The sequence below is a fragment of the Pyxicephalus adspersus genome, chromosome 2 (assembly GCF_032062135.1).
Source record: "Pyxicephalus adspersus chromosome 2, UCB_Pads_2.0, whole genome shotgun sequence".
NCBI classification, from domain to species: domain Eukaryota; kingdom Metazoa; phylum Chordata; class Amphibia; order Anura; family Pyxicephalidae; genus Pyxicephalus; species Pyxicephalus adspersus.
Genome location: NC_092859.1, coordinates 116,511,858 through 116,537,513, shown reverse-complemented (window position 1 = coordinate 116,537,513; position 25,656 = coordinate 116,511,858). Strand labels below are relative to the sequence as shown.

Sequence of the window (25,656 nt, the reverse complement as noted above, 5' to 3'; positions counted from 1 at the left end):
GATCTTTTCTCTGCTTTTGACACTGTTGATCACCCCCTTCTAATACAAATCATGCGCTCCATTGGTATCAGTGACACTGCTCTCTCTTGGTTTGCTTCCTATCTGTCTGACCGCTCCTTTCAAGTTTCTTTCAATGGTAATTTCTCCTCCCCCACTCTCTTCTCTGTTGGTGTTCCCCAAAGGTCAGTCCTTGGGGGACTCTCACTGTCTCATATCCTCTGATGGCTTACAGAAAAATCTGTATGCACACTCAAATCTATCTGTCCACCCCTGACCTGTCCCCCTCAGTCCTGGATAAGGTCTCATGCTGCCTGTCAGCCAAATCATCATGGATATCTGACCGATTTCTGAAACTCAACCTGGATAAAACAGAACTCATCATCATCCCCCCCTCAAATTCCAAATCTCCCCCTGACTTATTCCTAACTGTTATCAACACTGTTATTCGTCCTTTCTCTCAGCAACATTGTCTTGGCATCACCATTGATTCTGCCCTGTCATTTACCCCCCATATTCAAAACATGGTTCCAGGTCCTGTCACTTTCACCTACGCAACATCTCCAAAATCCGCCCCTACCTGTCCCCTGAGACCACCAAACTCCTTGTACACTCTCTTATCATCTCTCCTCTGGACTAATGTAACCTCCTCCTCACTGGCATTCCACTAACCCGACTCTCTCCTCTACAATTTATTATGAATGCTGCAGCCAGACTCATCCATCCTTCCCACCACTCCTCCTCTACTGCATCTCTTTGCAGTTCTCTTCACTGTCTTCCATTTCCCCTTAGAATCAAATTTAAGCTCCTGTGCTCTGCCTTTAAATATCTCCACAGTTCTTGTCCCACTTACCTTTCTGACCTGGTAAAAAAATACTCCCCTAGCCATTCTCCAATTACCTACTAATGACTTCCTCACTCATAACCTCATCACATGCACCGCTCCAGGACTTCTCTAGAGCTGCCCCAACTCTCTGGAATGGTCTTCCTCGCCCTATTTGGCTTGCTCCTACTTTTTGCTCATTTAAAAGAGCACTCAAAACTCATTTTTTCAAACTTGCCTACCCATCTTTTTCTGTCTTTTGAAACCGTCACTACTTCCCACCACTGCGTATCTCCACTCCTATTGTTTGTTAATTGCACCACTTCCTAGATTGTAAGCTGTTAGGGGCAGAATCCTCTACTCCTCCTTTGTCACTGTCTGTATCTGTCTGTCATTTGCAGCCCCTATTTAATGTACAGCACTGCGTAATATGTTGGCGCTATATAATTCCTGTTTATTAATATTAATAATAATAATAGTAATAATAATGGTTATCCCGGGGCTTGCCTACAATATTGTTATTCGCTGGTAACTCTATTTAATGTACAGCCTTGCATTTTATGTTGGCGCTATATAAATTCTGTTTATTATTAATAATATTAATAAAAACCTGTGTTCCCCAATGGACATACATGTTTTGGCCAACTCAGTGAAAATGTGTACTCCCAGGGTAGCTTCAATCTAATTTAAACTTAAAGTGGAACTGTAATGCCACAATAAAAATATTACAAACAGGTAGGAATTTTGGTGACACACAAGACATAGCAAGGACAAGTGAGTGTAATTAGTTGTGATCAGGCAGGTAAGATATTTTTTTATACATGGGACATAGCCTGTGTCTTCTGCAGTAAAAGACCTGTCTGGTCGCGTTTTTTTAATTTGGAAGGTTTAGTACTACTTTAACAGAGGTTAGGCGAGGCAAATAAAAAGCTCCCTCTAGTGGGTAGTCTACAAATCTATAATTTTACTACAATAAAAAAATGAATCACAAGATTCTTCACAAGATAAAAATTGCATTAAAATGACTTTTAAGATAAAATAAATAATTTAAAATGTATAAATGCTAAAATACACTATACTCTTTCTTTAAAGCTTTTATAGTATCCTTAAAAGTGTCTTACTAAGCACTATTTTGTTATTATATTAATATTAATAAACAGGATTTATATACCGAAGAGCTTACAGTCGAGGAGGTGGGGGATTTTATTATTTCTATTTTAAATATAAACCCACTCCCACCCATTTGAAAATACTTTTTCACCTATAAAAAAAATGTTGATTTCACTGAATCCACTGTGGTTTTTCTCTTGCTGGCTCCTTTTCACTGAGTGAAGATTTTTAATGCAGTACTCGGATCTGTCCTCTCTACCAACTGATTCTCCTGATGCAGTAGTGTTCTGGGGAGGGCAGCAAATGCGAAGTGTCCATGTCAACCAAGCAGCAACATGGACACACACTTCACAGTAGAGAAGAGCCGAGGCCTAGTGCCACACATGACCACATATTTAGGTAAGTATTTGTGGCTTTTAGGTTAGGTTTTTTTTCCCCTTGGCTAAAATGGTTAGTTATTCCTGGTTGGAGCAGAGTTTTGGGGAAACGCTTTAAACATTTTTGTTCTGAAATACTAATTAATGTTTGTGCTAGTTATAATGGCCATTCATGATGCTGCATTTAAATATAAATTTTTGACTTCAGTGCTGCAGTAATAAAATGTTTTAGACTGGTGCAAAGAGCAGAGAAGTATGTTCTGCGTCTGGCTTTTGAGCTTCTCTGTCTCTGTATTATATTTTCCTGGATATTTTCCTGTTACCCAAATGGTTACTGGAAAACAAATAGACATTTGCTGTATTGCGATAGAGCAAAGATAAAACATTTTATTATTCAACCTATTAGACATGAAGACAGATTTTGACCAAAAAATGAATACAACCCAAATTAATTCCTGTTTTTTTGTTTATTTAGTATGTTGTTGTTACCTAAAGGGTCTCCTAGGTGCAGTCTTGGACTGAGCGCAGTTTACCCATAAAAGGCACCAGTTTGCACATAGATCATAAAACCTTTAGTGCAGGAGTGTCAAACTCAAATACACAGTGGGACAAAATTAAAAACTTAGACAAAGTTGCAGGCCAAACTAGAAACTGAAATAGCACCGCTACTACAATTCCCTGCATCTATAAAACAGTCCAATGCAGGGCCACGCATAGGCAGAGAGGCCGCTGGTCTATAGACGTGAACGATGCCATTACTACAATTCCCGGAATTACTTGCGTCTCTAAAACAGTCCAATGCAGGGCCACGCATAGGCAGCGAGGCCACTGATCTATAGACGCAAGTGATGCTGGAAATTGTAGTAGCAGCGCTATTTCAATGCAGCGGTGGTCCAGCTGCATATCGTATATAGGATTCCTTTGGGGGGCAAAAAAAGGACGTTGCGGGCCAGATCTTGACACTCCTGCTTTAGTGCTTAGGAATAACAGGGTGCAGATTTTTCAGAAAAAATCTTACAGAGACCTAAATTATTATGAAAATGCCAGTGGGCTGTAATGAATGTGCTTCAATCTGTTCTGTCAGTAAACCTAAGGGGAAATATATGGCAGAAATAAATACCCTGTTCTAGAACTGCTGGCTTGTAGAGCTGCACATTTGCTTATTATCATCTCTACAAGTATAACTAAACAATGTAGATTTGGTATGCTCTTGCCCTTTAATAACTTAGTGGAAAATATTATCAGATTTGTATTTTTGTTTTCACAGCCAAAACCTACTCTGGCATATCATTATTATTATTATTATTATTTGTGTGACACAAACATTTTTAATACAAAATATAGTAATTATTACTTTGAACTAAAAAAGTTGAATCCTCTTTTGTGGCAGATTTCCTCTGAGGTTTACCTGTTTAGCCATATTAAAGGAAAGAAACACCAGCTAGCAGTACGAGAGAACAGCAGCATTCAAGGCCGGGAGCTGTCAGATGAAGAAGTGGTGAGTACAGAAATAGAAGTGCTGTTTTGATGCCATTTCCCTTCATTGTGTTCCTACTGCAATGTTTAATTTTTCTAAGGGATTCGATTCAAGAACCTTATCCAAGCAAAATTACATTTTAATGAAATTAACAGGATATATTCTCTCTTGTTCTGTTACTATCTATATTCTTTATGCTGAATCTCTTATTCCACTGTATTCAATAAGCTCATCTTAGCATAAATTGCACCCAAGCTCTCTCCAGCTTTGCAATAAACTTGGATGAACAACTGAAGTACTTGCCATCAGCTAGTCCACATCTCACAGTGCACTTTAGGTCTTTCTTCAAATGTATAATAATATATGTTATTTTTTACCTTCCTATGGCAATATAAGTTAGCCTCCTAGTCTATTGGCTACTTCTCTTAGGTTCCACACTCAACTGTACAGAGGTCTGTTTAGGCCAGCACACCTGGACACACATGTTCTAAACCAGAGGTCCCCAACCTATCCGACAGCAGGGCCAGGTAACATAGTATAAACTTTTTCCAAGCTGGGTATATGTACAGCTTACACTACTCTGCTATTCTCAGCAGCCCCCCTTGCTCTTAGCACACTAGCTAAGAATAGCAGAGTAGTGTAAGAGAGCTGGGGTGCTGTCAGGTGGCAGAGCTGCTCCTGTGTAAGCAGTATGGGGAGTGACGCCCGGGCTACCGCTGTCACACTGTCACTAGCTTTAGAGCAGTATAATGAGGGCACTACTGCCTCCTGTTATTTGCGGCCCCCAACTTACCAGCCACGGACCGCCACCGGTCCGGGTCCCAGGGGATGGGGACCACTGTATTAAACTATCCCTCAGCCTGTCAATTAACACATATTGGCAGTACTGTCACACCATGCAGCCATTTTTGTTATTTACATAAACAAATACATTATCAATTTTTTCCATTGAACTCAGTGTTTCTGGTACTTGATATTCTAGTGTTGGTGTCTGGGTTGCTGTCATTGTGCTGAAGCTTCCCCACCAGCATACAAATAATTCCCCCCCCCAAGCCCATCGCCATACAAACATTTAAGTTGTCAGTTAGGATTTAAATTTCATTTATGATTTTAAAATTAAACAGCAGTGCATGCTATAAAAGATAATTGGAAAATAGAAAAAAGGAAGCCTTTTCCAAATGAACTTAAAAATATGCTGAAACATGCAGAGTCCTGTAGACTGCCCTCCAGGTAATAGAGCAAATGTTGGCACATATAAAACGAGCCCCACACCAATCAAATATCTTATATTCATCATATAATAAACAATTCATTTGATCAATGACATGATTAAGCAATGATTCTGTCTTCATACAAATCATAATTAAAATGTCAATTATGCTTGTGCTGTAGGTACACAGAATATCTCAATGTTTTTAACCTTTCATTTGCATTAAAATGACTCAATTTAAAGCAGGTGTGGAAGGATTGGATTCTGTAGTCACTTTTTGACCTCTATCTTTTATGAAATAGCAAAACTGTCACTTACACCTAGACTGAACAATTCACAAAACCCATGTTTGAAAAGACACAATACATAAAAGTAAACATTTATTATGCTATCTTTGTTACATATATTTACTGTCTTTCAAGGTGCCAACAAACATTCTAGTTATTAGGCATATTAGGCTATTTTAGATTTAACCTGTTGATTATTGGGAAGTGCATACGATGTACCTTTTTTAAGGCTACTTGATATCCAGCTGTTTTGTCATTTCGAGTATTAAAAGAATGTAGTGGAGAAATTACAATAGGAAGAAGCTATCATTCATCCAAGGTTCTATATTAAACAGGTATGAATTCCAGGTAGGAAAGTGGCACAGAGAGGGACATAAACGGCAGTAAGTGTTAAAACAACTTCAGGAGGTATTAACTACTGATGACAGGTTAGATGGGGTGGTTATAGCCTAATGGGCTAAGACTGAGATGGTCTTAAAATTATCTTGCTAAGTGTGTGAAAAGGAATTCTTTAGCTCCACCTAAATTAAATATAAATAGGTGATGTTTCATATCTACCTAATAAATAACATTTATAAGTAATCACAACCACTTTTTAAGGTACAGGTCCACTCTAAATGATTTAGGAATGTGAATAAATTGTGTATTTTGGCAATAATTATACATAGATGATTTTCTTTCCTGTCTCAGAAAGCTGGGAGCTATGCACTTACTCTTTGCACATTTGGGTTCCTTGAAACCAATCTTTTAGTCATTTTGTTCCTGTGTTTTTATTTTTGTACATTTGTTCTACATTTTATCATAGGTGTTATTAGTATAAGTGGGACAGGCTTAACTGGTAGTGGTATCAGTAAACCATACATAAGTCAAGGACACCCCTGAACAGCCCCAGCAAGTTTGTCTTTCACTTTATTCATCAAGCAAACATTTTTATTATTGACATCTTTGTACAGCAAGCCCATAGTATGAAAAAAAACTAAATATTTGCTTGTCCAATCAAGTAAGTAAACTTAAGTCAGTCCTTGACTAAATTTACTTTACATGCCAGATGATTGTCGCCTGAGACAACAATTGTCTGGCGAAAATCTAGCATGTGTACAGCAGTTTCCGTCATTGTTCATCAACCTGTCCCAGCTGATCACAGTAAGTGTCACACATTTGGACCTCAGTTGGTCATGCATGTATATGAAAGGAAGATAACCAATAGCCCTATTCATTTACAGTCTTTGCAGTATTTGTGAAACATAGTTGTATTGGTTATGATTGACAGTGTTGTTTTTGTTTGCTACATTATATGTTTGTTATTATTTTATTCACATAGGTAATGCTATTATTTGTCACTAGACTTGACTTTTAAAGGCCCAACAACAACTAAGACATACCACTATCCATCAGATGGAAGAAGGATATTTAGCAGATGAACATTTAAATGTAAAATGTAATCTAGGAACACTCATGACTTTTTTAAATTATTCAGCAAGTACAGCAATATTAAAAACCCTAAAAAAAACATATTCTGCCCATTTACAGTTTTACATATATCAGGACATATGCTTTTTTAAGGCATGTTGATACTCCAACATTAAGACATATAATTTATTATTTATCTGACGGGCACAAAAAGAGTGCTTATAACTATTGTAGAGGGTGCCATTCATTATGAAACAGATTTTGGGTCCATGACATATTAACAACTTCCCAACATGTCTTAAGATATTCATTACCTCTCGGATAAGTTCGTATTTTTAGTTTTAACTATTGTCTCAATAAATTACATATGTAGTATTTATATGCATCTTTATTTTGTAATATGTTTTTTTGTTATGATGGGCCTAAATAATTTATTTATGAGTTAAAGAACACTACAAGGTTCCTTAAAAAGAAAAAAATCGTAACCCCACATTTCCCTATCTAACTCGTAACTATATCTATAAGAATTAATAATTTGTGTAAATGGATTATCATTACACTATTTAAACATTGTGAGGCAACAAAAAACACTATGATTGTATTGCATAAACATCTTCACTTCATGATAGCATTAAGGGGCTGTTTTATTTAGTTGAACCTCAATCAGAGAATGTAGGTACTCAGAGTTATTAGCTTCTATGCAGAATGTCTTGTGCATGATATATTCGTCTCTGGTGACCTCACACCCGAGTTGGCTCCTTGATAATAAACACCTCTCCTGTGAACTCACACAGCTGCCGTTCTGACCTCACACACTTGACTTTTTATACAGCTGTCCTGCTGACATATTCTCTACTGATGCCTAGGAGATAATACTGGGGTACATGGATAATCAGCTAGTACAAGCTTTTCTGTGTTATCTCATGAATGTCTATGGGCTGTATATATATATTACTAATTCTGGCACCTATTACCATGGATAACATTTTCAATTCAGTTTTTTTTTTTATTTTAAAAGGTAAAGTTATTACATTAAAAAAAAGTATTAGAAAGCACTTGGTCGTATAGTTGAAATCTTAAATTTTCAAAAATACATTTATATACATTTGTTGTTTTTTGCAGGTTTTATGTACTTTAAGCAATGGGCTCTATTACACAAAATGTTGTTTTCCTAAATATTCAACGTTTTCACATTCATGCTTACTAAATGTATTGTTTAAATAGTTTAAAATGTTTGTGTGTTGATTCTGCATGTGTTACTCTTTTTCCGCTTGCTAAAAGGTATGTACTTTTCTTTACTGCATGTGCATATAATGCTATATTTTTTATTTTTTTTCTTTGCATATAGTCAGTCGCCAGCCAAACTGGAGAACTGAACAAAAAATGTTAACCTTCTGCATGCATGAGTTATATGCTAACACACCTCTAACCAATTTATCATCAAAACTGTGGTTTTTATTTTGCATATATTTTGGTATATATGGACGCTGGCTATGTCAAACACACTTAAACATGTACAGCTGCCAAACTAAGAATCTTTGTTGGTAATACAAAGATTGCTAGAAGTATGGTATATGTAAAGGACTTTGCAGAGAGCAACTGAGAATGTTAGGTGCCTGTTGGTGATCACACCTCTCCAGCACCTCCTATGATAAATATAAAAAAAGAAAGTACACCCCCTTTCAATTCTAAGGTTTTAGGTATTGGAACATAATAAAAATCATGGACATGCCAGAAAGTGTACAGCAAGGTCAAATGCAATGCTCAGAAAACATTCTTTTTTTGGCAACCCTTCTAAACAAGAAATCTATTTGTACTATCATGAACTTAACCATTTAACATGCTAACCAAGTGGAGCCTTATATGTAGCTATTTTGCAATGTCTCTGAGAGATGCACTGACTTTGGGATAAATTTGCTGGGATGTCCTCTCCTGGGAAGATTGGCAACCGTTTTGAATGTTTTTCACTTGTGAATAATCCTTCTCAGTGTCGAATAATGGCCTTTAAAGTGCTTGAAAGTGGCCTAATAATCCTTCCCAGAATATTCAGCAGTAACAATTGATTCTCTAAGATCTTTGCCAATGTCTTTTCTCCTTGCCATTGTGTTAATATGCACCTGGATACTCCAGACCAGCAAACTGCCCAAATTTCTGCTTTTATAGAGGCAGTCACAATTGCTTATAATCAATTATTATTGTGCATTGGATAAGCAGCACCTGGTTTCTACTTAACCTAATAATTGCTATTGAAGTGGTAAGGCAGTAATTGATTTCTCACTCACTTCATCTTCCTTTTGTCTTATTTTTTGTTAAATAAATAATAACACAGTGTAATATGTTATATGTTGTTCTTCATCTGAGGTTGTATTTACTGAATTTTAGAGCCTGATATTGACCAGATTTTGTATAATGACCTGATATGAAAAGTCATAGTAATAAAAGAGGGTGTACGTTCTTCTTTTCATGACAATATGACACCAGTCAAAAATTTTTTCTTTTTTTTTTTTTTTTTTTCTACATTGTGGATTACCATTAAACACCCCAAACTATGAGGGAACAATTATGCTTTAAAGAAAAAAGTGTTAAACCAGAATTTGTTTATATTTTAGTTTTTTCAAAGTATTCACCTTTTGTTTTGATGACAGCTTTGCACGTTTATGGCATGTTATCAGTAATGTGTGAGGTATTCACCTGGAATTTTTTTTAATAACAAGTGTGTCTTATAAAGTGTTAATTTCTTGAATTTCTTGCTTTCTTAATGTGGTTGAGGCAATCAGTTCTATTGTGCAGAGGTAGGGTTGGTACACAGTGAATGGTGCCATTTGACTGCTGTTCCACTGCATATTATGGCAAAAAACTCTCAACTAAGTAAAGAGTAGACAGTGGATCCTTACTTTGCTGGTTGATTAATTGCTGAATCACCCAGGTTCATCCATGATAATCTACCTTCTCTAGTCTTAGAGAGCTAGACTATCAGAAAGGACTATAACTCAAGCCTAATGTTAGTGAGATATTCAAAATTCAACACCTAAATCAGACCTAAACTAAAAATTATACCTTACATAAAAAGATAGACAACCCTTTTATATAAGGTAAAAATTACCTTCTTGTTTTGGGACGATCAAGACAAAATGGTTGCGCAGAGCTTTCTCGGATACATATGTCATGCATCCCAGGAGGCTTCTGGCTGCTCCTTCTGCGCATGCCCAATCTTGGAAAGAGCTTTTTCTTCAATGGGGTAAAAAAAAAAAAAAAAGACGATCTCACACATGCAGTCAGATCAGCTCTCTTTTCTTCCTCACCCCCGATCTTGTGCTTGCGCAGTGCTAGATGGGGTGATGTAATAAGCAGGTGTAAAAAGAGCAAAGAAGTTTACAATGCTGGCGCTTCTTCCACGATCCAGAAAACCTTCGGAGGGATCGACAGATCTGCGAAAGTAAAGGAGAGCAAGTTTTTTTTTCTAGTTTACTTCCACTTTAATCAGCATGGCTACAACACCATTCTACAGAGACATCCCATCCCATCTGGTTTGCACTTACTTACCTCCGGGCTATAGAAGGACTATTTGACCAAGGAGAGTAATGGAGTGCTACATCCAGTGACCTAACTTCCACAGTAGTTCCAATACCTAAACCCAAATAGGATGCTTTGGGATAAGTTGGAAGGTGGAGTGAGTCAGTATCTCTCTGGGAACTCCTTCACGACTATTGTCAAGAATGACAATATTGTCAAAACCTTTCATCCACGTGTGCTCCTTAATAGTTCAAATGTCTTCAATACAAATCTACAATTTAGAAAGTAATACCTCCAAGATCAGGGGTGCCCAACACGTCGATCACGATCTACTGGTCGATCAGAAAGACAACACGAGTGGATCGGGGTGCCTTGTCTTACCCCTCCCTGCTGTACCGTCCATAGGGATGCTGGTAATGTCTTTCAGTGCGTGATAAGGCTCGTATAACAGTGGAGAGTGGGGAGGGAGGCAGAGAGGGCGGGAGGGCAGTCTGAGGTGAGCAGTGCTGGGCGGCCAAGTCAGTTCAGGCTTGGTGTCAGGGTTCAATTACCTAGATACCTTTGTACAGATTAGCAGTTCTTTTCCTTGTGCAGCACTTTATTCTTCTATGACAGGTAAACTGTAGCTTTCCTGTCAGTATAGTCTTGCAGTGCAGTGTCTGTGCAATATTCTGCCATTCAATGTCTCATTAGCTTCAGTCACTTCTGTGTCATACTCTGTATATATAAATAAATATAGGTTTAGCATTTTTATTGTTGGTAGATCATTTTGATTTTAAAAGTAGTTTGCAAGCCAAAAAAGTGTGGGCACCCCTGTCCTAGATTGTAAGCTCTTCTGGCAGGGTCACTGTCTATATACGTCGGTCATTTGCAACCCCTATGTACAGCGCTGCGTAATATGTTGGAGCTATATAAATCCTGTTTATTTTTATTATAATATTAATAAAGTAATGAACTCAGGAAAAACTCCTTACATTTTTACTAGGTCTAAACTGCTTTAACAATTTATGTTAAAAAAATTTCAGATACAAGTAAAGCCACACTGCCATGCCAAGGCTCCTCTACAAAGTGTGGTTCCTAACTCTAGTTTAGCAGAGTTCTTATACTGGGACACATATAGCAATGCTCTAGAGGTAGCACATTCTTCCTTAAAGTTTGATGGATAAACCAGAAGCGGAGGGTTACTCGCTCAATGACAGTTGAAATCCTCTGGGGCTTTATGAATAAATATCATCCAATCGGATGAAATTATACCTAACATACATAGATGGTCTGGGGCAGGGAACAATGCAATACAAAAAATACATTAGCTGTAACACAAAAATACTCTAGTTATCCACTATTTTAAGATCCCCTTATCTGGGATAGGTAATCAGCGAGATCCCAGCTCTTTTCATTAGGCTTTTGAACGTCTAACTTTTTCACACCCCTAAACTTCTTCAATACATTTTTTCTTTCCATTATGATTGATATTATTTGCCAATTGCCATTCCCACTGCAATTTAGAGTAAGAACTACATGTAGAAAGATGTAGACCTGAGGAACAGCATATACGGAGGGGCAAAACATTCCAGTTGTGTTGCTCAGTTGGGCATAGTAATCTTTCTTTCCCTTGGTAACTAAAGGTAGTCCTTTTGTTTTTTTCCAATAAATATTCAGTATTCATTTATTTTTAATTCATTAGGCTAAAATTTAGGCTGTACTGGGAGCCTTTTTTTTTAGTTCACTGGAAACCTAAAAGCCTGATCGTGGGGTACAATCTCACAACAAGACTCATCCCATAATGTATTTCATCCATTTTATAGAGCTTAAATCATATCACACATATTAATGGGGAAATCGTCATGTCTCCTGAATGAATTTGTACCTATTGTACTTATTGTCTGTACCTGATGTTTTAATAAAGCTGACTGAAAGAAATAAAAGCTCCCAGTAAAGTGCAACCTAAATCTCAGTTTACTGTGTTGAAGGGAAGATAGATCCCCAATATTAATCTTTGCCTGCAACGGGCAAGAGCCAGGTAAAGTCCGCATGGAGCAAAGACAATCTTGTTTGTTTAGTGTATATGTTTAATGTATGTTCTTTTAACACATCATTTAATCATGTAGCTAATCTGGACAGCATAAATTAATAGTTTTTTTTCTAATCTTTGTCTCCAGCAGTAAAAGTGTGTTATTTATGACTCCTCATGGAAAATATGTTAACTTTCATTACCTCAGGAATAATTTGTGAGCATTACTACAAGAGGTTATGTTTTATAGATGAAAGGCACAACTCAAATATGTTTACATAAGCTGTTTACAAATACAGTTTTTGCATTAATTGGCTCGCCACAGTTTTTTTCTCTCATATAGCTGGCTCAAGGTCAATTGCAGTAATTAATTGGACAGATTCCAAAGGACAGGTAGACTTAAAACCTAAGAACATACTTTATACATCTGAGTTTTACACACGCACAGTCATTTTTTGTAAGAAAAATTATCAACACTGTGGACGTATTATTGTTTGACACCCATAGTCTTATCCAAAATTAAAGCCCTATTTCCACTTGTGCAATCTTGTGCACAATCCATGTTAATGCACATTTGCAGTGAATGCCATACAGTGCTAAAACACACACCTTTTTTGCTAACAATATTTCTTTACTGTGCGTTATGATGAGCTGTAATGCAGGTGCACAGGTTACTCAATAACACATTTGCAAACAAAAATTATTAGCTGAGCCTCCTCACACAGACAATTTCATATCTCCCAAGCTGTTTTCAGAAGATAATGAGCATTCTCCTTTTTAGCTGAACTCAGTTGACTGTGCTGCTGACACAGTGCATGTTATTTATGTGTGTAGAAGATGGCAGAAATGAGAAAAAGGAAAAAGGAAAATTTAGCTAATGTTTAAACTATTTGCATGTTTAATTAAAACAGTAAGAACTTTAAAACAATCCAAGTCTGACTTTTCTAGCTGTTTTTATTGGGAAGTTATTATTTCTTAAAGATCCTTTAAGGTCTCAACAAACACTCAAGTTGGCCTGCACTCTGCTTCTAACAGTTTAAATTAGATAGGTTACAGACTGATATCTGAGCACAAGTTCACTTTTAGAATCAAAACCATTTTTTATTAAGTCCAAATTTGTATATGTTTTAAACACCTTCTACTGCTACATTTACAGGCTCTTACAAGATATGGGTTTTAAGCTATTTGAAATTCTGTACGGATAAAAAAGAAAGGTATTATGACTAGAAATTGTATAGAGTATGGGGCTGCAAATGCTCAAATACTTGTTCTACATGGTTTAGAGTGGGTGGGAACAGCTAATGCCACTTTAAAATACAGCTAAACTAATAAAACTAATAGGCAAAATGCACATTTTCTTTTAGTGAGTGAATCATAGCAACCATACTGCAGTAATGAAAAAAAAAATGTGCAGAATCCAGCAAGTGTATAGTGGTGTGCTTTCTGTAGCACACTAGATTTATCTGACTAGTGCATTTAAAATATGGATTATAAATTCTTACACATCAGCAACTAGTAGCAGTTTGTCACAGCCACTGTGACTTGTTTTGTAATGTTTTTAGTTTCACTACTTGTCCATGTGGCCTCCCTGGTTTATGTATGTCAACATTACAGAAGAGGCTATTTGAATGTAACTGTGTACTGTGCTATGATCTGGGTAAATGACATTTTTCACAGACATATGTTATTCAATTGTTTCTGTGATTTGGCAAACACTCAAATGTTGTTTTTGCTTTCTAGGCTAGATGTATACTTAAAAGTGTCTAAAGCATGCCTGTTTTTCAGGTATGCCTGTTTACAATGGCTAACAATCTATTTCATAGGGGTCGTAAACTAAACATTATTCTGTTTTTTGTTTTTTTCTATTGGTCATCTGCTTTATAAAATAGTATTTGTTTAGGAGTAAATGCTGTCAGCTACCATAGCATATGCACTAAAGTATAGGTTTGCATTTTCTGGTATATATTTCTGGTAGACTACCTTAGTGGCACTGTGCCCATTTTACATCCACCAGCTTATCATTCTACTATGTGCAGAACCACTTGGGGATGGAGGTCACGGTAACATTACCAGCTCTCACAGGCTCAGCTTTCTAGGTTTCTTTTGTTTTTATTTTCTTTCTGCAACACCCTAAAGACTTCTATTGGAATAAGAAGTTTTTTTATTTTGATTATATGTTCTATTAATGGAATTTTTATTTCACAGAAATAAACCCTGATATTAGCATAACAGTGATGTTACTTAATATGGATCTTTTCCTGGACACTTTTTTTGGAAGTGGCAATAATCCTTTATTTGATCTTCAGCCTATATAAACCACTCCATTCTTGACATTGCTGATACTCCCCATACTGTATTTTAGGTCTTTATTGCAAATTTTGCATTAGACTATCCTTCCTTTTAATGAAAGTTAAGAAGTGTGGGAAATAGGTAAACGTGCTTGTGTGCTAACAAAATGTTCCAGATTTCTGCATTATAGAGACTTTGTCATAAGTGAGAAAAAAAACCTCTGAAACACAAGTATAAAAGTGCCTGTACATATAGTGCCTTAAAACCTAAATAAACTTCCACTTTAAAAGTTTGGCTTCGGGCAGGTCCTTATTGCAGAAGGGGGCACACAATGTACCTTCTGCAAAAAGTATTCTTACTTACCTGATCTTTTACCAGCTGTCAAAATTTGCTGAGCTTTCCAGGGATACCCAGCCAACCATGACCTCCCTTTCTGGCACTGAATGCACTTCCACACAGGTGGGGCCCTTCAGATCAAGATGGTCCAAGAGTGGTATGTGGAAGAAAATAAGGGAGAAGATAGTGGTGCCCATGACAGAACAGGGACAGGTGAGTAATCCCTAGGGTTTAGTTCTGCTTTAGGTAGGTACAACCCATGAAAATTGGTGATTACAGATAAAGTGATGAAGAAATTGACCAGATGTATTTATTGTATTTATTCCTATAATCCAAATTATTAAAAATTTAAATTTTGTAACACACAAAAAGTGCTTATATCCATATATGTACTACCTCGTCAAACCCACAGAATCAGAATTCAGTGTTCCAGGTTTGGTGTTGAAAAACTCCTAGGTAATGTGAAGATGTAACCTGTCCTGTAATCAAATTTTTTAAATGTAAATAATTATGGAAAGATGTAAAAACATGTAAAGAGCATGCTAAGGCCTTGGAAAGAAGGTTGTGGATATCTGGCTAGATATTTAAAAGATTAATAATAGTGTCTAGCAATATTCTTGTGAAGATGTATCTTATGTGATGTCCACTTTCTTTTAGGAGCATCTTTCATTGAAGAAATATATAGTGGATATTCTAGTTGAAACCCTGGCTCCTGTTGAACCTGTAAAGGAGGTGGAGGAAAAGCAAAAAAATAAAAGGAAAGCTAAAAAGTTAAAGACCCGCATGAATTCCAGGTATATCTCTTTTATGGTTTTGTCACCAAAGATGAAAATAGTGCAAGTTGTACTTTGCTATCTGGTAGGAGCATAACTATAAGCATATAAACATCACAGAAAAGGGAGCCACAAATTTCTGCTTACATTACCATATGGTAGCAACACTCAACAACTGATATGGCAAAAAAAGTTCTGTTTACAACGCTTTGACTTTCTGTAATTTATTATATTTACATGTAGCAAACTCCACTACTTTGTTTTAGAAGTTTTCTGTTCAAATATTTTTTCCTCTCTTAACTGTCTATGACACACAGAAGATCACATGTACATTCATTTAATAATTGTTATTTGGAAGAAGGTCAGTAGTGAATATTTAATATTTTAACCAATTATGCAAGCCCAGTTGTCTGATTTTATTAATAAGCTATTGCTTATAAGCAGACTTTTTCCTGTGCGCTAACTATTGCCATCTGTTTTTATACTGATAGCAAATTATTTCATGGCTAGGGCACCCCTACCTCAGTGCTGCACCTGAGTAGTAAAAAGAACTGGGGGTATGGCCCATCTTCTGTATTTGTACCTAAAATCCAAAGTAGGGTAGATTTACATAATTCATGAACTGAGATTTGAAAATAAACCTGGCAATACCAGCTTGCAAGTAGAGCCAATTGAGCACCTTTGTAGGCTGATGATTCTATGCCTGGACTTCAATGCTTTTTATGTTTTCAAAGACTTGACTTTAAGCAAAATAGACCTGCAAATCTTTCACTGTGTTCATTCGAACAGCTAAGATTTTTGCTATTATTGTAAGCTTAAGAAGTAAAACTAAAAAGATGTAATAAATGACCAATGAACAACACCCTATTCAAAGTCAAATGCAAAGAAAACATACTACAGTACTTAAACAAAAAGAAGGAGTATGAATGAAAACATTATGAACATAATTTTATCCCACCCCGATATGTAAAATAGTTTAGAAAACTTTTTGACCAGACTCTTCTTCTATGTGTATATTGAAAATATTGTCTGGATGAATCCTTATTATGAGAAAGATAAATTAAATTTGAGATATTGTAATCCTTCAGATATAAAATGAGTGTTAAATAATCAAGCTTAGAAACCTATGATGATCTTTTTTTACATGTTGATTTTGCAGGTTTGTATTTCTTTATTAACTGACTTATCCTATTACCCGCTGAAATGGAATCATTTTGATATGTCAGTAATTGCAAGACTGATTTGACAACTCAGTGGCATTTTTTATGGAACATCATTATTCTTTCACAACATATATCAAATTTCTCCTAATTGAAGAAATGTTAACAGTATTTAGTTTGTAGACATAATTTTCCAGAATCCTCATCCTGCTTCAGCTATTGGTTTATTGCCTCTCCCAGAATTATGCACAGAGTTAGAAAGCAAATTATAAGAAGACCATTGCATGAAATACAACACCATGGATGCAAGGGAAAGCATTCCTCTTCAGACACTCTCAAGTGAGGAAAGGCGTATCTTGTGCAAGTAGGAGGACCAGAGTAGTCAGATTTTCTAGCAGGTTCTCAGGCACATTACAAGTTAAAAAAAAATTGATGGACTTGATTGATATGTGTTTTTAGTTTAAAGAAAGTGTCAGGGTTTCATTGTAGCCTACAGTGATTTTCGTTACCAAACCTTAACCATGTTTGTGATTTAACCAAGAACCAAAAATGTACAGCTCATCATAGTCAGTATAAGGACATGCTAAACAAACAAGAAGTCAAGTGGTATGAAGATGAGTATGTCTGAAGTATGTATTCTATATTGATTTTGCTCAACAAATTTTTTTCTACTGGGAAAAACACATGTGATTTACATGATATCGAGTGTGCTGATTCCAACTCTGAACTCAGAGTTTGCCTATCACATACAGATTTTAAGTTAAAGGCATACTATTGCTGTTTAAATGGTCGGTAATTGGGTAATGTATTTTTTACATGGGAACATTATAACAGTTGCAACTACCACTATGTCTGCTGCCACCTCAGCTGAATCACGCCCCCTGGTGGCATGCATGTTCCAGCAGCGGCTGGGCAGGTCCAAGCAAGTCAGTGAGCTGACATCAGAAATAGGTATATAAGGCGAGATGGACCAAGGGCTTGTCTCTAGTGCGAAACCATCTTATTGGATAGTACAACTAGGCCATAGTTAGTCTGTTTTGAGCTAAAGCTGGGATTTTCTTACAAGTATTACTTTGGATGTAAAATTGGAGATCAGGATAAAAGCTGGGCACCTCCAATCTGCTTTCAGGTGTGTTACGTTGGCCTAACACAATGGTTGAATGGGAAAAGAAATAAAATGCCAAAAGACCATGACTCGGACTGCTACTTCAGTATGACTAAAAATGCTGGGTTTTCGAAAAAAAAATTGTTCCTGATTGTGAACCTGCTCTGAAGCCAATGCCACATAATGCAAAGAATCCAGTGTCTGTCCCTCCTACATCTCTTGTTACTGACAGCGACATGTCGGATGAGGAACAGGTGGAGGATGTTAATGTTAATGAATGGTATGAGCCCCAATTTGAAAAGGGTAAGCCAATCAGATTTAGATGATCTAGTAAGGGACCTTTCTTTGTCAAAAGAGAAGTCTGAACTGTTAGCCTCTAGATTAAAGGAGTGGAATTTGCTACAAAAAGGAACAACAACTTTCGTGATCGTCACACAAAGTTTGCAGGTTATTACAAGCTGGAAAATGACATTTGCTTCTGTACCGATGTGAGTGGTCTGATGATGGAGTTAGGTTGCAAATGCATAGCAGAGCAGTGGAGACTGTTCATAGACTTGAGCAAAGCAAGTTTGAAAGCTGTATTGCTGCACAAAGGTAACAAAAAAAACTTATTTTCCTCTGCTTATGTCGAGGGAATGAGACATACAAATCCATGGAGGACATTTTGATATTGATTAACTATTCAGAACACAAGTGGAACGTTTGTGGTGACCTGAAAGTGGTGGCACTCCTTCTTGGCCTGCAATTGGAATATACAAACTATATGTGCTTTCTGTGCCTGTGGAACAGTCGTGATGACAGCAACCATTACAAAGTGAAAGAATGGCCACCTAGACCTGAACACACTGTTGGCCAGTACAACGTAAAGCATAAATCATTCATTGATCCACAGAAAGTTTACCTTCTGCCACTTCATATTAAACTTGGATTAATGAAAAACTTTATTGTTGCAATGGATCGTGATGGTATGGGTTTTCAGTATTTGAAGGACAAGTTTAGAAAAGTTATAACAGGTGCTAAACTGAAAGCAGGCATTTTTGCTGGTCCCCAAATCTGCAATTTGATGCGTGATGCAACATTCAAAGACAAACTCAACCCACTTGAATTTGCTGCTTGGAATTCATTTATTCTAGTTGCACAAAACTTTTTGGGGCAACCAGCGAGCTGAAAACCATGCTGAATTTTTACATCTGGATATCTTCCCACAAAATTTGGGTGAAGTGAGTGATTAACAAGGGGAGAGGTTTCACTAGGACATTTCTGTTATGGAAACAAGATTTCAAGGCTGGTGCAACCCCAACATGATGGGCGACTACTGCTTTGATTAATTTAAAGATATTTTTTTCTTCATTTCCTGCTGTGTCTTTAGGACATTAAGTTAGGAAGTAAGGCAAATCTCCTAAGCAGGTTTCAGATAACAATTTGATTTTCCAACATTAGGTAAATTCACATCACTTGTGTAATTATAATATGTTTGGATTATTTCTAATGAACTGATATAGATGTTATGACAGCTAACTCCTTTTATGCCTGCCAGTAAGCTGCTGTGTCCCTAAAGACATACGCTTGTGATAGTGAATGAAATAATGTAAAGATTATTTGCTATGCTTCTGTCTGAAGATGAGCCTAATTTATGGCCACTTTCTCTGATTGAGCAAGAAAACTGAGTATTGATTTTCAAGATGAAGTTTCACCTGTTAAGAGCTTTTCCATAATTGGAAGAAGCTGTCGTGTGAGTCTGTGGCTCTCGTCCAGTTCACAATAGCCTGTTTCAGACTTGGTAAACCAGGCCGATTCTTCTCTGCTGCTATTGATTTTTAAATAAAGTATCAAAGAAAATCAATAATAATCAACAAATAGAAGGCGTCCGCCACTGGTGTCAAATCTCGGTGCATGTTTAATCAATTTAGTGTTCTGTCACAACATGGGACAAACTAAAATATAATACTGTGGTAGGAGAGTGGTCAAGACTGCAGTTTATCACTGACATGTAAAAATTACAAGATCATAATGGCCAAGCATGGCATCATTCTGTCAGGGACATTAGATCACCCCCACATCATACCACCTTCTCTGACAGAAAATGTAACCTCTATCAAAAGTAAACATGTTGGCTATAGATAAATATGATGAAATGCTATGTACAGTTGAGTTACCCATATCAAATAGGCTTTACACATGATAAGGCCTTTAATATTTTGGAGCCTTTAGGGCTATGTACACACTTGCAATGCTTCTATGAATCTAGCATGTGTACAGCGCCCATCGTTCAAATAACCATCCTATCCTGGCGGATTCACGGACAATGGACGAAGAACGATCGTAATGGAAGTGTGGGGGGGGAGTGCGCAGAAGGGTGCCGCTCCGTCGTTCTCCCCTTTCCATAGAGCAGAACGGTGCTGTATGTTGTTGGAAAGGATCATGAAAGATCCTTTCCAACTTCAATTATTGCACGTGTGTACTCAGCTTAAGTTGTTCCACACAAAATCTCCTTTTGACTGTAACCTTTATTTTTACTCATAGAAGTAATATTCAAATGTTTTTACCACATAAAAACTGCGTTCCATGAAAACATTAGTGAGCTAATATTTCCATCCAGCAAACCCTACTCCATACATAAATGAAAAAGCCTATTGAGTTTACCTTAAAGCCCATCTACTAGCACATTGCTATTCACATTTACTCACCTGAAGCCTTAGAGATCCACTTGTAGTCTATGCAAGCTGTCAATTGCCCCCCTCTTATTAAGTTTGCTGCATTATTCTGAAGCCTGAAAGGACCTCTGGCTGCAAAGCCAATAGAAAACGTCTTTGTTACCCAGGAAAAAAAGTAGACACATAAATACGGCCCTCAGACTCATAGAGAAGACATAGATCCAGCACACCATGTACACAGGGTTTAGGTGAGTATTTCCAGACGTTAGATAGTGACAGATGTAGTTTGTAGAGGGGCAATGGGAGTTCCCATATGAACCAGAGCTATGTAACTTCCTCTCTCCCAGCTTTAATATTTGTATTAAAAACCATATTATAGTAATGAGTTATACAAATAGAAAGTGTAATTTTATACTGGTATAATGTAAAAACATACCATAACTTTGTAACCTATACAATTGAGCAGTGCCAACAATGAGGGAACTTTAATGAATGAGTAACATAGTACATGTTTTGCTTTGTACCATTATCATGTAGTATTATAAGGCAGGGAAAGAGGAAAAAAGTAGGATGTATATTGGAAGATAAAAAAACCAGAGGGGAATGTGCAGCTAGTATGCACGATTAATAGAAAAATAGTGGATAGAGAGGTGAAAGAATAGAAAGTTGTTTTTGGATTAGGAAGGGATTTTTGGGGTAGGAAGTGAGGGTTAATGAGGAGTTAAAATCCAGAAGAATTCCCCAATGCCATCCAAACAAGGCTGACCAGCTACAGAAAAAGCCATCACCAAGTAGTCAGGGAGGGGGTGGAAACCCAACAACATGTTTTCATTTGCACATTGTACACTCTTTGGATTGACAACTATTTCTCTCAACCCGGTTTCTAGACTGATTAAATACATTAATGTAATATGCCTATAGACTTTCTAACATGTTCAGGTGTTTTCCATTGTTCTGTTGCTCCTCTTCTTTTGAAACTCCAGTCTCTCTTGTCAGTCAGTCTCTCTCTCTCTGATTGAAAAATAATCCCCTAGCTGCTCTTTTTGCTCCTGCAATGACTTTTATAGAGCTGCTCCGACTCTCTGGAATGGTCTTCCTTCTCCTATTCTTGCTCCTTCTTTCTGCTCATTCAAAAGAGCACTCAAAACCCATCTTTTCAAACTTGCCTACCTGTCTTCTTCTGTCTCCTAAACCCTCACTACTCACCCACCAACCCATATCCCCCTTCCTAGTTTGTGCCGCTTCCCCCACCTTTTAGATTGTAAACTCTTCTGGGTCATCTCCTCTTCCTGTGTCACTGTCTGTATCTATCTGTCATTTGAAACCCCTAATATGTTGGAACTATATAAATACTGTTTATTAATATTATTATTAATAATAGGATGGCATTAGTTACAACAGGATGTAAATATAACATCTAATTATATGAAATAATGTATATGCGGTAACATAGTGTCTGCATTGTGGGCACAAAACAGAGAGGAGTTCAGTGAGGTAGCTCAGCAGGGTATATTATGAGTAGGGAGATCCTTACTAAAGCTGGTCTGTGTTGTTCAATTCTTTTAACTTTTTTTTAAAGGTGTGAATTTGTGTGGTTGACATATTAAGGTGAATGAATAGTAGACTTAAACTGTCCAGTATCAAGCTCGATCGATTAGTTTAGTTAAAATTTTACTTCTGCTTTTCTTGGTGCTTTTGGTGACCGTCAATTTTTGGTCTGTACTTTTCTGCAAACAGTAACAATATTTCTCATTTATCAAGGCCCTAAGTGATGAAGTTTTAAAGTATAGACCTTTAAAAACATTGAAAATTTGTGATAATATTGGAGGGGAAGTTGGAATTCCGACAATCCCAGTTGTTTATAAAATAAAGCCACAGATCTGTTCACAGAAGGATAGGTAAACAGCCCAAAGTTGATTAAAAGTGAGCTTTAAATTTCTTACATTTAGGAAAGTGTCAACTACAAGGTGTCGTAATAGCTGGCATAGCAGGTAGTTTAATGTCAGAGGTGTTTTTGTCCATGTAATATTTTAAAATGCATTTTCCACATGGGTTTACTTTATTATGTTTTTTTAATATATGCCAAACTATGCTCAAATTTTCAGGCATATGATCCAGGGTTTTTTTTTTTTTTATAAAAAGGAGGTAGCAGGTATTTAAATATCTTTTTTAAAAGACATATTCATTTAAAGGCCCTTTAAAACATATTCATTTGCATGTGGTTGTAATTAGTGTTAGTGTTCAAATTCAGATTGTCCTTTTATTCGACCCGAATATGGCCGTTAGAATTCGGATAGACCCGACTCGAAAAACATGTGATTCCACAGCGCAAATTCGGTGCTTTCACAGTACCTAGGGGCCACCCCCATAATGCCTAGGGCCCTCCAATAAGAGCAATGATCCTCTCCTCCATCTTTGTGGTGGCAAGCAGCCGATTGGCTGTCTGTCACCATATGCCACACAGGCAGCCATTGGCCTATATAAGGCCAGGGCTTGCCTGCATTTACCACTCGTGACAGAGATCTGGTAGCAGACACAGCCTCTCTGTGCTGCTGGCAGTGTTAAAGTTAAATTAAATTGCTGTAGTCAGATAGGTAGAGTGTTTCACTGTTAGTCAGATAGATAGTTGTATTATGTACTGTATTACTCCCATCCTGTAGTCAGTCAGTGTGTTACATACAGGCAGCCAGAGTCAGGGTACACAGACGGCGTGCACACCACCACACTTGTACCGAGAGACAGGAGAGACCGTCAGACAGACGCAGTGACGGATATCACATTAGTACTGTGGGAAGTGCCACATACAACACACACTGCGCACTTGGATTTTTTTGGTTATTCCCCCGCCAAAAAAGTTTGCTTACTGTAATAATTTACACTTTGTGAAGCATATTAGCTGAAAAGTATTTTGTGGGGTATAAAGCCACACAAACATTTTAACTATGTCTAGCCAAAGAGGAAGGAGCAGCTTTGTCAGGGGTGGAAAGGTAAGCAGTATGGGTTGGTTTTTAACTGCAGAACCGAGAACAAGAAGCCAGCTGGACCTTAGACATTTTAGCGCTGCTGGTGGTGGCGTGCGCCCCCTACTACTGTGCCTTGAACAACAGGTAGTAGAGTACATGACCCAGCCTGGGTCAAGTGGTTGCACCCCCTCTTCCTCCTAGTCCCAGACATAGGCCTCACAAGGGTCCCAAACTATAGACCCTGATACACCTCTTCTTTCTACTTCTTCCTCCTTGGCTGGAGTCTCGTGTAGAGCAGAATGTGCATGAGTACGTGAAGGAATCCCACCAAGGGGGAGGAGAGGCAGATCAGGATGCATTCCTTGAAAACGCACAGTTGTTTGGGTCATCTGACGAAGAAAATTAGTTCACAGGCTTTCCCTCTTGTTACTTTTCACCCCAACACTCTGAGCCAGACGAGCCACTTCAAACTGGCTCCAAAAGGCCACTGCTTCCTGCCGACACATACAGGGTAACTGTCTCTTCCAAGGGAAAAGGAGGAGCACGCAGATGATGATAATGATGATGATGTCCTTGATCCAACATGGGGCGAACAAGGGGATCATCATAGGCAGGAAGAGGAGAAGGAAGAGGTTGAAGAGGGAGGAGGTTGCAGAGCACCCTCAAAGGGGGAGTGGGAGGAAGAGGGTTAAAGCTGCCAACACTCTGCAGTCTTCACGTACCAGTCAGGCAAGTAATAGTCAGCCATCATCGGCAGCTGTCACCACAGGTGTGCCTCAACAACCGCGGACTGCCACCACCAGCTCCAGAGCACCTTTCGGCCCAGTTGGATGTTCGCCTGTGTGGGCATATTTTAGTGTCCATAGTGATGACAACACTATGGTCACCTGCAAACTGTGTGCTCAGTAGTTGAAACGAGGCTAAAACCCAAACAAACTTGGAACAACTTTTATGAGCACACATTTAAAAAGCCAACACCCGCTAACCTGGCAGGAACACCTGGGCAAAGCACAGATCCTTCTCCGCTGCCTTTCCTCCTTCTGCCACTAAAGGTCCCCGAGCTGCAGTCAGCAATTTGATTGAGGGATGTAGCCAAGCATTACAGTTTTCAGGCTCCACCAGTGGTGAAGAGGAGCTTCAATGCAGAGCGGCTGGTGTTTGTCACATTGCTAGCAGTCAAGACCAGGCATCATTGCCATTCCCCACAACTTCTACCCTATCGTCCAATATTTCTGTGGTTAGCATTAGCAGCATCCAACCTTCCATCCCCCAGATGCTGGAGCGCAAGAAGAAATATGGCCCAAATGACTACAAAACAGAGCTAATCAATGCGGCAATTGCACAGCTGATTGCATTTTGAGTTCCTCCCTTACCGGCTGGTGGACTCCAGTGCGTTCCCTTACCCATTCCTCTGCGCGAACCCACAGTACGTAATGCCCAAGCGGCAGTATTTTGCACAAAAATGTGTTCCTGCTTTGCAGAGCAATGTGTCTGTGGTCCTGCAGCACTCAGTTTCTGGCAAGGTGCACCTGACAACTGACAGTTGGTCGAGCAGGGAAGGTATAGGGAAGATATATTTCCTACACAGCTCACTGGGTAGCTTTGGTGGCAACAGGGGAAGATGCAGCTGCAGCAAGGCCTGCATACCTAGCACCGCCCAGAACACATCACCATGCAATCGGCCTCCACTGCCACCTCCTCCTTTAAATTGTCTGCCTCAACCTCTTCCTCCACGGACACATTGCCATGGAGACTCAGCACCTCCCATCCACCAGCGTCTGTTCCGCGCCAGCAACAACCTGCAGTTTGCTATTTCAGTGCACAAGTCAGACGTTGCCACGCAGTCTTGAGGTTGCGATGCCTCGGCTCCCTCAGCCACCCAAGCTCAACCATTCTAAGTGCCCTGCGGGAGCAGGAGAGCATATGGCTAACTCTGCACAGACTCCAGCCAGGCAAGATTGTGTGTGACAACGTGGCCAATCTGCTGGCAGCCCTGCGTTCTGGGAAACTCACATACATACCTTGCCTGGCCCACGTCATGAACCTCATACCGTGTTTCCCCGAAAATAAGACAGTGTCTTATATTTATTTTACCTCTGAAAATCTCATTAGGGCTTATTTTCAGGGGATGTCTTATTTTTCTCACAAAAAATCTATATTT

The 25,656-nt window shown here is 38.2% G+C and overlaps 1 protein-coding gene across 3 annotated transcripts in view; it reads left to right on the top strand.

Moving 5' to 3' along the window:
• SCAPER (S-phase cyclin A associated protein in the ER) overlaps positions 1–25,656 on the top strand; it is a 150,842-nt gene that overhangs the window by 58,383 nt on the left and 66,803 nt on the right. For all 3 annotated transcript variants that reach the window (XM_072402028.1, XM_072402030.1, XM_072402029.1), the window contains 2 exons: positions 3,698–3,805; positions 15,498–15,634. In XM_072402028.1, the coding sequence (XP_072258129.1) occupies positions 3,698–3,805; positions 15,498–15,634 (245 nt within the window). The remainder of the gene's footprint in view (positions 1–3,697; positions 3,806–15,497; positions 15,635–25,656) is intronic.